The sequence below is a fragment of the Agelaius tricolor genome, unplaced genomic scaffold (genome assembly GCF_023055355.1).
Source record: "Agelaius tricolor isolate 1412-34295 unplaced genomic scaffold, bAgeTri1.0.p SCAF_22, whole genome shotgun sequence".
Lineage (NCBI taxonomy): Eukaryota > Metazoa > Chordata > Aves > Passeriformes > Icteridae > Agelaius > Agelaius tricolor.
In genome coordinates, this window is record NW_027269282.1 from 5,875,001 (window position 1) to 5,889,513 (window position 14,513).

Genomic DNA, 14,513 nt, shown 5'->3' on the forward strand with positions numbered 1-14,513 from the left:
ACACTTAACTGATCATGCTCCCTCACGGCCGGCCGGCGTTTCCTCGCTGTACTTAGTAATACCTGCGCAACCTGGCTTGGAGTAGCATTGTCATTGATTTCCAAAGTAACTGCTTTTTAGCTCTTGTGAACAGACATACCTGCGTGGGGGGGGCGGGGGGGGTAGGGGGGGGAGAAAGTCTTTTCCCCACTCCCTGGAAGGATGATGGTAAAGTGCTATATTGGAAAAGACAGGAGGCTTCTCTAAATTTTGATAACTGCAGCCGACAATTTAGAAATAAGACACTTCTCACAGCCAACATGACAGTGGATTTTGAGCATTCAGAAAACACCAGGCCAAAAAACTGGAGACATCTTGATCTTTTAAGACAGCTTTTCCAGTACTTTAAGTGAAGGGGGGGAGCGGGGAAAGAAAAAGAGAGAGAAAAGCTGCAAGGAAAATAATACAAAGCCAGCACAATTGGCATCTAGACAGTAAAGAAAAAAAGTTTTTGAGGTTAACAGAAGGAAAGACAAAGCTGTTATGTACCCGAGGGATGCAATTTTAGTGGGAATGGAAGATTTGAGTGGTAAAGGAGGAGCGCTTGCCTCTGGGTTCTCTCTCTTCCAGCAGTTCGGCTGCTGGCATCTCAATTTGAATTGCTGGGTGAGTAGCACTTTCTGCGTGCGCGCTTTCCGTCTTGACCATTGAACTTCTGATGTGACTTCTCTCCCTCTCCTCCTCTCTCCCTCTCCTTCCCTTTCTTCCTGTGTGGAATCAAAAAAAAAAATGGGGAGGGGTGGGGGGGAGCGTGAGAAACCAAGCAAGCATCTCCAGCTGTGACCTTTGTTAGCTACATTGTTTTTATTTATTTATTTTATGGTAATCGTCTTTTCTAGTAGGGGGAAGCGCGACTTTTCGATGCCACTGAATTTGACGGCAGTGGCGAGGAGCGCGCGGCAGAGCCGCTGTCGCGACACAGTGGTGCAGCAGCGGGACAGTTGTTGCACTCCTCCTCTGCGCCCTTCCCTCCGCCCGGGTTTGGGGTTTGCTTGGGGGGGCGGGAGGGGGGGAAATGGGATTTTGTTTTTTCCTGGTGCATCCAGGGTGGGATCGGGGTGTGTTGGCGGGGCGGTGTTTCAGAGCCCGGTGTGCAGCAGGTTTCGGGGGCTGATTCCTGGCTGCTGAACAATGGTTAGCAGCGAGGGAGAAGTGTGAGCGCGTGTAGGGCTGTGTTACATCTGCAGTCAGGCACTCACACAGTGACCATGACATCACTAGCTTTTCTTCTCTTTTTTTCCTTTGGGGCGGAGGGGGCCACTTCAAAGCTTTCTTCAGTTCAGTACGATATTTCCTAAACTCTGAAACCATGAAGGTAAAAATGTTTGGGTTTTGGGGTTTTTTTTTCTTAAAGGAAGAAAAGTTGGTTTGTAGCAGGGCACATATGTTACATTTAAGGGGGTTTGGAGATGGAATGGTTTAACTCTTGTCATACACGAAACGAGATTTTTTGTTTTAATTATTAAAAATCCTACATAGTACTATTTATTGGGTGCTTTTGATCCTGTGTTTGGTTGACAGTTAAATTTTCTGAGTTCTTCAGAAAGCTCAGCTGTAGTGTGAAAGGGGAAAATTTTAGGGACACTGCATAAGAATTATTTTACCCAGGGATAAAGGAGTATGAAAAATCAGACTGAACGCTGATAAATATGAGGTAACACATGTTTTAATACAGTGGTTCTGTGTTTGCTGTCAGAAGTCCATGAGGCTTTCTTTCTCCTATTATTATATATTGCAGAAAGTAAAGCTACCCCTCAGCCTGTTTTGTGTATTACACTTATTTGCACACAGAAAATAGAAACTTATTGGAGAATTCTACAATGCATCACATTTTCACTGTTGGTTTTGTGGAAGTCTTGAGTTTCTGCTGTTTCCTTTTCTAACTCTGCCAGACTTGCTTGCAGAGTGACTTTATCCAGGAGGAGAATTTCTATAATTTCAGTACTTTGTGGTACCTTTGCCTGATTAGCTTACTTGATTTATTTGCCTTTTCTTATATAAAACAAGGGATAAAATTCTGTAGATTTTGTCTAAAATAATTAATCTAAATGGACAGTTATTTAAATGTTTCTTCTTTCACTGCGTGTTGTTGCATATGCAGGTTTTACAAGACTGGTGGTAAGATCTCACAAACATTATACCTTTAGAGAATTTTTTTTTTTACTGGGACTTGGGGCAAAAGGCCTGACAGCACTGTGTAAATGTGCCTGTTACTTTTCTTCTGAAATACTTGCAAGGTGTTTCAGTTGTGATGTGCATTTAACATAACGTTTTTACGGAAACTTTTTTGAATTTATGCAAGAAATAATTGGTCTGGATTTACTTAATTGCATCAGTTAATTGTGCAGCATGTAATGTTTTTAGCATATAAAAAAATGAAAACAGTTTTTAAAGCCTTGTTATTTGTTAAAGAATTTGATATGCATTTGCTGCATGTGTTGCATATCGGTGTTGAGCACAGTACGCTGTGAATGCTGCATTTTAAAAAGCTGTACTGAAAACTTGCCATCATATCTTAAGGCATGTATGTGCATGGTAGTTTTTTAATAATGCTGTTATTACTGAAATTGCCAAGTACAAGAAGGCATAGGCATACATGCTAATTTTCATTCATTTCTTGTAGTTTTTTAACAGCCCCACATTTAAGTTCTTGCTATAGACAGAAATCACAGATACCCTAATAAAAATCAGGAGCTGTTTCTCCTACAGTATATATGTCTGTCTAGTGCTGAAATAAATGGTTTATAAGCAAGAATTAAAGCTGTTTATAATGAAGCATTTCAGAGGCTGTTGGACAGTAAATCAAATTGCATGACTAGGTATTCACATAAAAGCATGGAGCAAGGTCTGTCGGGGCAATTATAAGCACTACTTTGCTTATGTTTGCTTTTTCTCTGCTTCTCATCTTCTCTTAATTTTTGTGCTTGTATTATTGCTTTGTGCCTCTCCCCTTCCTACCCTATTTGTGTTCAGGACCATTTCCCAAAGACCTGCTTTGGTTTCACCCATCTCTATGCTTAGTGGTTGTGCATCCAGCACACCTTGTACTGGTATGGCTTAGCAAAAAAGTGTTTTTCAGTTTTAATGTAATATATGCTGAGTGTTTTTGCTTTTTTGCCTTGTTAGAATGAATGAAGGCTTGCCTGCTCTGCAGAGATGGTATCTGTCTAATAATTAAAATTAACTAAAGTCTGCAGAGAAAGCACCGAGTATTTGTCACATTGGGGAAGAAACTGCCTCTCCTTTTGTAATAGAAGAAATAAATATGGGTGCTTTATTACCTGAAACTGGAAGGGACTGAGCACTACCCTGTCCTATTGGTATGGGAAAGTCCACCTGTTGATCAAATAATCTCTAATGTCGATACTCAGTGTAAGGCTTGCCTGGATGCATGCAGGCCACAGTTCTGGGCTATAGATGATGTAACTGCTGTGTGAATTCATATGCTGAGGTGAGGCAGAGCAGGTGAGCAGAGTGCTTTCTCTTTCTCAGTGAAGCCTTAAGAGAATAAATAAGGTAAAATCTATCTGCTGTAAATGTAATTCCAGTGTTGCTGAAGGATCTCAAATTATAGACTTGTGTAGCAGGTGCTTGTTTGGGTCTGACCTGACATTGGAGTAACACCACGTTGTCCAAGACTACAGCACTTAACTTGTATTTAAAACCCCAAATTTCTTTCTTTTACTAAAAAAAACCAAACCAAAACCAAAAACAAAACCCCACTCCAAATACCATAGCAATAAACTTACAGCCCACAACAGCTTTGAAAGCAGAGCGTGAGCACACTTAATAATGTTTTACTACTGGTGTGTTTTATCCTCCTGCATCGGAACTAACAGGCGGTAATTAGATAGCTAAACCCCAGTCCTTCCCCTTGTACACTAGAGGATTTGGCGTATGCTAATTGTCACCAGATCATTTCACATAATTGCCTTTCGGCGAAATTAAGTGGAAATTTCCTGAACATCTTAAATCCTCATTTCCCCACCCCCTCCCCTCAGTACCTTCGCACCCTGACAGGAAGGATGTGGAAAAATGTCAAGCACGGTGGCTTAGCTCTCCAATATTCAGGGGACACTTCATCTGAGTTAAAGGGGGAAAAAAACCAAAATTATTCTTTTCATGAATGAATTGCTGGACACTTAGGGGCAGGAAGCTGATTTAGTGGTTTTGTCTGAGAGACTGCTAATAGACCATGGGGTTTTATTGAAAGCCAGCAGTTCTTGCAGGAGCAGGTAGGCACTCGGTGGCCTGGGAAGTGGTCGGGGGGGAAGGGGAAGAAACAGAAGGCTGCAAAATTGTGTTTGTGTGTGTATCCCCATTTTATTTTATTTTATCTTATTTTATTTTATTTTATTTTATTTTATTTTATCTTATTTTATTTTATTTTATTTTATTTTATTTTATTTTATTTTATTTTATTTTATTTTATTTTTATATTAAGGATAGCGCAGAGGGGCTTGTTGCGGGGGTTTCAGGGTTATTTTTTAAGGCTCTGCCTGGGGAGGGCATTGTCCCAGCACATGGTTGTCAGTGCTCCTGTCATCATTTGTGTGAAAGAAGAAAATGAGCCTTTTTCTAGCAGGGTGAGTTGTGATTATCAATGGAGGCCTTGTCTCCTGCTACAATGGGCAGTTAGCTTAGGGCAGGACCTTAGGCAGGAATCAGCTACATTAAACTGAGAAAGGGCTCAGGCCACTGTATCAGCCATAAAGGAGCAAGGGGAAGTAGTTTTCAGGAATGCTTAGTCAGGTGTGAAAGCATCCTTAAAAAAATAAACTGTGACTTCACAAGCTGTACAGGGCTGGGTGAAATTAAATCTTTGATATTTTTCAGGAAATGCTTCATCACTCGTGTTGAATTTTTATGCTTGGGAAGGGGATGAGTACCAAGTTACATATAGCTGGTGGGTTTAGTTGGCTTTAGCTTCTCAGTTAACCTAAATGGTGTGCATTTTCCCTGGTGTAGTTTGGGGTGCCACCCAGAGTGGCTACTGATGTGGGTGATCCCCAGACCTGTAGTGGTGCTTACAGATGCTCTGCTTTGGGTGGTGGTGACTCTGCTGGAAGTGGAAAAGTATTTAAATATTTGCAGCAATATTTTGGGATTTGCCTTTACTTGCGACTTAATTTCCTGATTTGTGTGGGGTGTCAGGGTGGTGGGGGGGTGTAAGGATGTAATTCCTAAGCAGAATCAGGGAGAGATCAGCCTTTAGGAAAAAAAGAAACTCCTTTTATAAGTATCTTTGGAACTGCAGAGCAGTTCAGGAGCATCTGATAGCATTTCGCTGGCCACAGTCAGCAAAACTGCAAAAGCATCAGCAGGAAAATACAGAGAAACACATTTTTAATGTGAACTGGTATTGAATGGTACTCCTTGCTAAGCCCAGGGAGCAACTCCAGGAGGGCCTACTAATTCAAGACCACTGTCGACCTGCATCCACCCTGGAGGAGGGGAAGAGGCTGACAAACCCTCTTCTGTGCTGCTTTTGTTTTATTGTATTGTACTGGCTCATAAAAGCACTTTCAGGGCCCATCTTTCTTCAGCAGAAAAGGAGAGCAGTGGGGAAGAGGAGGACATGGCAAAAAGACAGGCGGAGCTCTAGCTCCATTTGTTTTCAGTGTCTCTTGATTAATAGGTTTTAAGGAGGATGGAGAGCTCTCATTCCTCTGATCGTGGAGGAAGGGGCCAGGGCTCTGGGCTCTGGGTGTGAGCACCTGCCCAGTCCCTCCTGGTCACGGGTGGTTGAGGGGTGCCCGGTGGGCTGCAGCACCTCCCAGGGCTTGAAGGACATTTCAAAGGCCACCCAGGCCAGGGAAAGGGCTGCAGCTACATGGGCTATGCTGGCAGCTACTGGAGTTTCAGGCTGGGTTGGTGCAGGAGCCTCCCCTGCCCTCGGGATGCACTGGAAAGGAGTCAGAGGCCAGAGGCTTTGGCCGCTGCCATGCTGACATGGCATGATGGCTTGTTTTCAGCCTGGGTGGCTTTTGTGCAGACCTGCCTTTACTAACCCCACATTATCCTGGTGAGGACATCCTCTGGTGTCTCTGGCATGTTTTTTTTTCTGACTCGGAGTTGATATGATACTGTGGTTTTATTGCCAAAGCCAAACAAGCCATGAATTTGCAAGCAGAAATTGCCGTCGTAAACTCTTCCTGTTTAGAGGTTGGTTTCTCTTTGTGTGCTCAACAATACAATGTTTCATCTTATGCAAGTCCTATGTTGCTTTCAGAGACTTAGGAACTATTGATTTATACAGCATGTATTAACTTCTTCAATAAATGGGGAGTATTCATCAGTGGGGTGTATTAAATTGGACTGTATACGCATAGAAGCATCTTTCATCCTGTTAATGAAATGTCCTTACCATGCAACAAAGACTAATACACAGCAATTTATACACACAATCCCCTGCAGTTTAAATCTGAAGTTCAGATAGGTTTTTTTGTTCCCTAAAGGCACCTATCAGAACTTAGTCTAAATGGATCTCAGTACTCCTTTCAAACATTTATCAGTCCAAAATTTGTTGTGGTTTTGGTGCGGGAATTTTTTTTGTTCTAGAGCTCCATTATTGTTTAAACTGATCTGTGTTTAAGCACTCCCAGAAGCATTTCAAATTCATACAGAGAGGTTTAGTAGTAGAGGCCCTATGGGGACAGTTTCTTCTGGTTGCTTCAGGCAGCAGTTACCAAGAAAAGCAAACTTCTCTTGCCTTTTTGCAATTCTTTACCATGCCCTGTAACCTAGCATATGAGACCTCAGCTTTCAATGGAGAGGGGTGATTTATCAGCAGAGGGCTTGGTACTTCTTAGGTGTTGGGATTTCTCTCTGGAAATCTCCACTTGTTCCAGTCCTGTCAGCACATGCCCTGATGCTGATCTGTGTGTACCAGTGCAGCTCCCCTTCCCATGCCTGACAGAGCCATAAATGGAGCTCTTCAACTTGCCAGAGAAACGCCTGCATCTCACAATGGCTCTTAGCTTAAAAGTGCCCTTGATAAAGTGCTCACAAATGTATATTGGAGAATGTTGCCTTTTGCAGGGGGATGTCTAAAGTCACCTAATGGCTGTCTCCTATTGATGGCTTCTGTGGTTTACCTTTCATTGCCAGTGGATGGGGTTAGGACCACACTTGTAACTCAGGCAGAGCTCCCATTGACTTCAAAGGAAGATGCATCTGCAGGATTAATCCTGCTCTTTCCCAGATTGTCCTTTATTTTTCTTTTCCAAGGAAGCTTAGTTAACTTCAGGAATGATACTTTTAAAGAGCAGCTTGTTTAGCATATTATGCATGTTTAGCTTGGCTTGCAAATTGTGTGTGCTGTTCTGAGGGGAGTTATGGTCCCTTTCCCCAGTGTGTGCTAAACAGTGCAAAACAGAATGGAAACCTGTCCCTGGGTAGTGGTACAGATGCAGACTGACTCTCTGGGAAGTGGATCACACTCCTCTGTTCCAGAGAGCATGTTTTTGAGCATGTATATGGCAGTTTCTCCCTTTCCCCTGGCACATTCTCCCCCCACCTCTGCCCCAGCATCATCAGTGTCACAAGAGAATCCTACCCTTGCACCTGTATATGAGTGGTCCATTTGAGTGCATGGTAGTAACCCAAACAAAAATTACTTACCAGGGGAAAAAATTACAGACTTAAGATTCAAGCTCTTAATTGTTGATTTTTATTTGTTTTTCTTTTTGCTTTTTATTTATCTCTGAAACATGTTAAGTGAAATACATCATAATTTAGCAGTTGTTCTGTTTTGTGGAGATATTGTGGGCAGTCTTGGTATATCAAAGCAAAGAGTGGTGGTTTCCCACAGTTGACATGTAACCCCCTATGGTACATCTGGCTCTGGTGATGGAGCCATGTCAATCCAGCTTTCCTCTCACATGTTGTTTCTTGTTTGTCGGCTTAAGTCTGACCCTCTAATGTTATTCTACTTATTTTTTTAGTTAACCAGCTCCAGTTTCTGTGAAAATAAGCTCTCTGTGGAAGACAGCACTTAATGTCTGTCAGGGTCTGGGTGAGGTTTACAATGATGTGCAGATAGAGCTGGGAGAGCACAAAGCTACAGCATGTATTAACTTCTTCAATAAATGGGCCCACATTGTGGGTCACTGAACAGCAGGAGTTCACACAATTCTTGGCCAGAAAAAATAGCTCTTATTGGAAATGATCATTTTTGTGAACCTCATCAACTGGTCATTTGGCTTGTAATGTCATGTGTTGTTGAGCAGATGCCTGCTACTTTGTATGGTGTGAAATATAATTTGTTAGATGAAACCCTTACCAAAGCCTTCAGTTACTTTCACTGCTTGGGTTGGTTCACTTGAAAGAGAACAGATTTTGGGTTAGAGCATCTCCTTTGGCTTTTTGAACTTGGAGAGCCAAATTCTCATATCTCCTCCTGATGTGAAACCATTATGGATCCGCGTGGCCAAAAGATGTCCTTGGCTGTTCAGCTGGCAGATCTGACCCACGGCCCAGCCAGCACAACCTGCTGCTAATCATAGCATTGGCTGTTGTGACCACGTTCTTTCCTGCGTGGTGGCCACTTGACAGGGGAGTCCCCTGTGCCAAGCGCTTGGTGGTGGAGAGGAATCATCCCATGTAAGGGTGCAGAAAGAGATGAACATGGTGAAGAACACAGGAGAACTTGTGGGAAGCACAGGTGCAGCCCTTGTCTGGCTTCTTTTGGATGCACAATTTTTCCTGCAGTTACCAAAGCAGTGAGCCCAAATAGCCACTTATGGCAGGGGCTGGGGCTGGGGGAGCCAAAGGGGCTTCATTTAGCCAAAGCATGGTGGAGTGACTTCTTGTTCATTCAGGGAAGACAGATGTTTCTCTTCTTCCTTGCTCCCAGTTTGTCTTCCCTCTTCCTTCCCCGCAGTCTAGAAGCTCATTCCCAAAGAATAACTGAATTATTTTTGAAATGCTTTTAAGGGAGGCTCAGAGCATTGGAAGCCAGATCAGATGATAGCAATAGCTTGTCTAAGGTGGCACGGTGAGGGCATGTGTGTGTGTTTGGGGGTGCTGGGGAGTGAGCAGTGGGCTCGGAGCTGTGCTGGAGCAGGAGGGTGAGCAGGAGAGTGCTGGCAGACCCTGAACAGCAGCGGCGCTATCGTGGCCACCATGGTATCACTACTTTATTTTAATGTGATTCCTTTTACTTGATGTTAATGCAAGTTGTTCCTTACTTAAAGTAATAAAAGGAAATGAAGACACATTCTAAAATGAAACCTGACTCTAATCCATTCATCATCTAATACCAGCCTCTTTATCTTTGCTGGTACCTAATCTGGTTAAATGTCCCTGTTGTAGGATTTTAGTGAAAATCCTCTATGGGGAATAGGGTTTTTTGCAATTGGATTACTCGCAGTAAATGGTCCAGCGGTTCAGCTGGTTTCAGCTTAATTTTTTCTTTGTGATCTTGTAAGGGTAAGTTACAGTTCAGTCTGCCTTTTTCTTTCATTCATTCACTCCTTTTTAATTTTTTTTTTAAATTGTTGTTGAGAAAAATATTTTTTTCCCCCAGAGCTAGGAATGTGATGGGGAAAACCTCATGATATCTACGTGATTATTCCCCCTACAAGAGTGTTAATTTCAATGGCTTTATCTGGGGGGTTTTGCCATTATTTATATAGCTGAATATTTTAGTAGCCTAATTAATCAGTATCCAGTTTCCATTTATTAGCGCTCTCTGATGAATTGATAATTAATCAGCTCTTCTAAAATATATATATAAAATATGCAGGTGATCGCTTGTCAGCTTAATGCTTGCTGATGAAGGGAATACTCCAGCACTACAAAGGCTTTTTATCTGGAGTATTTGCAATGAGCAGTAAAATGCAGAACTGAGAGTGAGGACAGGAAGGGGAGAGGAAAAGACCTACAGGTCATTGAGCATTTGGGTCTCTTGCTAATTAAATGGGGGGCTCTCTCAGCCCCTCACTGAGAAGTCTGCCTGCATCTTGGAGGTGAAGCACAAGATTATAAAAGAAAAAGGAAAAATTTTAAAGAATTGCTGTTGCTCCATACAGGAGCATGACAGGTCAAAAAGATTAAAGAACCTCAACAGCAGGGAAAGTGTGTGAGGAGGTTTTAAGCAAGAGGGTGGGAAAACTGCAAGGGTGACGCCAAGAAGGAATCTGGAAAAGTCTGAGGATCACATTGAAATCCTGGCTACTCAGATTTTTTGTGTGTTGTACCTCATGCTGTAGTGGGGGGATGCCCAGCACTGCTCTAACAGTGTCAACCTTTTTCTCTTGACAGTCTAACAAAGTGCCAGTTGTGCAGCACCCACACCATGTACACCCTCTTACGCCGCTTATCACATACAGCAATGAGCACTTCACACCAGGAAACCCTCCTCCACACTTACCAGCTGACGTAGACCCCAAAACAGGTAGGTGGGAAGTATTTTGGGGTTTCTTTTGGGAGGGGGTGGGTGAATCTTCCCTTTTTGCACATTAGGGGAGAGGAGTGCGGGAGAATGGATTTCCCATGCTGGAGCACCAAAGGGGGCATGTGAAATGTCAAAGCCAGACAAAATACTTTCTTTTTAAGCCAATTAGACTTCAGAAGGAAACCTACTGGGTGAATTTTCATAGAGCTTCTGCAGGGTGACACCAGAGTTGCATGTGTGGGGTCGCTTGCAGGTGTGTTTCTTTGCAAGCATGATACCCCACCTGGTAGTTCAATCTACCAGTGCTTGGTTTGCATGCACAACCCAGAGAATTAAACATGTACATTCTGTGATCTGCACTTACAAAATTGCAGCTGGAATTTTAAAGGTGGTGGGTCATGACCGGTTTCAAAATGAATCTCTTTTAATTCCCCAAATCCCATTGTTTCTGTGTCAGGAGTTCAGCCATTTTTCTTCTATAATGTTGAATTTTCATCCACTGTAACTAAGCTCCAGCTTTACACTTGCAATTCTTTTCCCCAATGTAAGTCTACCCAACTCTAAGTTCAGCCTGAAGGGCACTCTGCTTGAATATAGAGCACCACGTAAAATCCTGACTAGATTTATTGGTGTTACAGAGTAGAATTTACATGTTATTCTAACTTTTTAAGAGTCCCTTTTTAACCTGAGGTCCCAAAGAAGTCAAACAGTGTCAATCTTCTTTCTCCAGGCTGTGCTGAGTTCCTTGTGACAGTGGTTTTTGGTTTTGTTAATCCAAACCCCATTTAGTTAATTGTGAAGTTCATCAGAAACAGAATTCATGTCAAAGGAATCACTCTGTGTCAGCCCTAACTTATGCAGATAATTTATCTAAACTCCAGCCCTTGAATGAGACTGTGCATTAGCTAGTTGTCACTCGATATGCTTCAACTGGGGCCCCCTTTTAATTGTGCTTAATGCTGACTTCACATGGCTTGAAAGGAATCCATCTCACCATCCCTGGGTATTGCAAGTGAATGGCATAGTCAACCTCTCATTTAAATAATGGCAGTACAGGGAATAGCTTTTAAATGGTTATCGTAAAACATATGATTAACGTCTGTAGACTGTTTACTTTTCTTCTGTGAACATTCTTTCAAGTGTGCAAATAGCTCACTGGATGGTTAAAGCCCAGTTAATCTGTTTGGGTTTTGTAATGGAGAAAAAGCAATGTCTGCTTGAAAATGTCACACAAGGAGATTTAATTTAGAGATTAAAAGCTTCCCAAGTGACTTAAAAAGTAGTTTTTAGCCCTGAATACAGTACCCCTTCTTTTTAATGCTCTCTGTTTTAATTTTGTTTCTGCTGTGTAATTGTGCCCTGGCTTGTTAATTGAAAGACCCAGCTTTGTAACCCTTACTCCTCTGAGTAATTCCTATTTGCTCTTAAGGTAAGGAGCCTTAATATTTAAGGCTTGTATCTGGAGCTGGTTTCTGCTTTCTGAGTAGGAACTGTACCTCAGTCCAGAGAGGATGGGTGGGCTCTCTGTCCTCCCCTGCACACCTTCAACATCTGCCCCTGGTTTTACCAAGCATTTCTAGGGGTCCTCACCTCCACTCCTGGTTTCAGAAAAGTTTTCCTAGGTTTGCTCAAAAGCAAACATCGTTTGCAATTTTAATGACTTTTAAACTTGTTCAGGAGATTACTTTGGAATAATGCCATGTTATTGAGTACCTAGTCACCACATGGGTAGGGCCTGGGGTCTTTTGGCTGACTTTGAAACTAAAATAACCATGAAGCTGTTGCAGGGTCCATCTTTGTGTTGAACATTTAAGAGAATATCTAATACAGCATCACATCAAAATTGTTTCTGAGACTGCTAAATTCTAAATAACAAAAATAATTATCTCTGACTGGAGAGGTGACTGAGGGAGTGAATAACATCATTTTTTCTTGTTTAAAAAATGAGAATGTGAAAAAGCCTTTGAAAACCCTAAGTGAAGTCACAAATACTGTAATAAAAGTAAATTGATAGAAATTTAGAAACGTGCATTTTTTCTTTATATGTCATTTATTTCCATATTTCAATACTGATGGTGCTTTATGTTCCTCTTCTATAGGAATTCCAAGGCCTCCACATCCTCCAGATATATCTCCTTATTATCCATTATCACCAGGCACTGTAGGACAAATCCCCCATCCGCTAGGATGGTTAGTACCACAGTAAGGAGTTCCATTTTTTTAATTTCTTTTTTTCTTTTTCTGATATGTAAAATTTATGTAAAAATATATTTGTGTGTGTGTATGTATGTGTGTGCACTGGGATGAGTTTGTTTGCCAACTGCTACTTCACTGTGTTGTGAATTTACCCACCTCATGGAGGTTAATTAAAATATATGCCAGGTCATGTGGTCGTAAACAAACCTGAGCAGTTGGACACAGCTTTACATGTCATCCTAACCAGCTGACAGATCATGAAGCATGAATTTTTAAACCCTTCTGCAGAAATGTCCTTTTCTTGTTATTGCCCTTACACTGCACTGCATGAGTTTTTCTCAGATTTGGTTTTCTGGGGACTCAGGGTGGTTCTCACAGACCCTTGGTTTTTTTGTTTTTACTAGGGCCATCCTCACTACAAATTTGCAATTTTAAGTTTCATTTGCCTTGTCTGTTGAAAACCCTTTTGTTTTTCTTATGAAACAGTAGAGCTTTACATCGGCCATGAGTAGCATTCCTAGTTGAGATGTGGCTGGGCAGTTGGCAATTGGCATCTAAGGAATGGAATTTTAAACAAGAAAAAGGAATTAGTTTACTTTAAAACTGGTTAAGAAAAAAGAAGTGGAAAGTTAGTTTGGGGTTTGGATTCATTTTCAACTCCTGAGATCCCACTTGCACAGCCTTGCTGGGTATGAGGCTCCCAGCAGTAATCAAGTCCTTATTTTCTTTTATTTATGTTGCCATCTCTCAATATGTTTATAATATACTTAAGCACTGCCTAAGTATTTTGTGTAGTATATTTGATTTAAATGCTTATAAAATCCATTTGTATTGCTGGATACAACAGTTCTCTGCATTATAAACCAAGACTTTACCCTGTTTTTCTCACGTAACAGGCCTCCTCTGTTTTGGGGTGATCATATTTTTTTATAGAAATGAATTGCCCAAAGTTCAAAATAGTTTACTCCTGCTTGAGGTTGTTTGGCCAGCTCTGCTAAAATACCTCTCCACAAGTTCCTCCATGAGGAACTGGAGTTGATACCCCACAGGAGAGCAGGGCAGGGCAGGAGGTCACTGCATATCCCCAGGTCTCGGGCAAGGAGAGGTGGTGGCATCAGAGGCCTTGGAGACCTTTCTCAAGCACAAAAGTGTTGATGCAGGAGAGGTGGAGCTTCTGGCCATTTTGGAGGCTGTCCTTCCTTGTGGTGGTCATGCAGCTATTTTGGATAGAGATTCACCCACCCTGAGGGTGAAGCATGTCCATCACCTCTCTGCTGAATGTTGCTTCTCCAGAAGAGCACATCATCAGCAGAAGTAAAACCCAAAGCATTGCTCTCTGAAATCTGAAATTCCTCCTGTTTGTGGTGATTTACCTTTTCCAAAGGACACCCTGAACAATTGTAGACTGCATGTGAGCTCCTTAGCTCAAATTTGCACAGCAGCAGCCTCAACATTTCAAACAAATCCACTCAGCCAGTGCCAAAAGTCAGTGACATGAAAGACATGAGAGTGAAGGGAAGAAACTCTTCACTGTCCCTGACCTGTACCCCATTGCTCATGTGTGTGTCTGTATTGTGCAGACACAGGTTTGTCCTCCTTGCACCTCATGCCATGGCTGCCAAAGCACATGAATGATGCCACGTGTGGCCAGTTTCACCAGACAGGTGCTAATGGCCACCTCTGTCTCTGGACAGCTCTGCCATGCCCACTGCTTCAGAACAAGTCAACACCATGGTGCGCTTAGAGCCTACCCACAGCTCTTACAGCTTCTCCCAGTGGTTTTTGTTGAGAGGTGACACCATCACATTGGCTTTTGCTCTAGGAGAGTAGCATGGCCAGCTTCACAGAAGTAACCCAAGTTTTTAATTTCCCCTCTCCT

General features: G+C 42.3%; 1 protein-coding gene across 18 annotated transcripts in view; it reads left to right on the forward strand.

Annotated features, from left to right (window-relative positions):
* TCF7L2 (transcription factor 7 like 2) overlaps positions 1–14,513 on the forward strand; it is a 172,195-nt gene that overhangs the window by 134,678 nt on the left and 23,004 nt on the right. For 14 of the 18 annotated variants that reach the window (XM_071446059.1, XM_071446064.1, XM_071446061.1 and 11 more), the window contains 2 exons: positions 10,306–10,438; positions 12,538–12,640. In XM_071446059.1, the coding sequence (XP_071302160.1) occupies positions 10,306–10,438; positions 12,538–12,640 (236 nt within the window). The remainder of the gene's footprint in view (positions 1–10,305; positions 10,439–12,537; positions 12,641–14,513) is intronic. The other 4 variants (XM_071446060.1, XM_071446062.1, XM_071446067.1 and 1 more) reach the window with 1 other exon arrangement.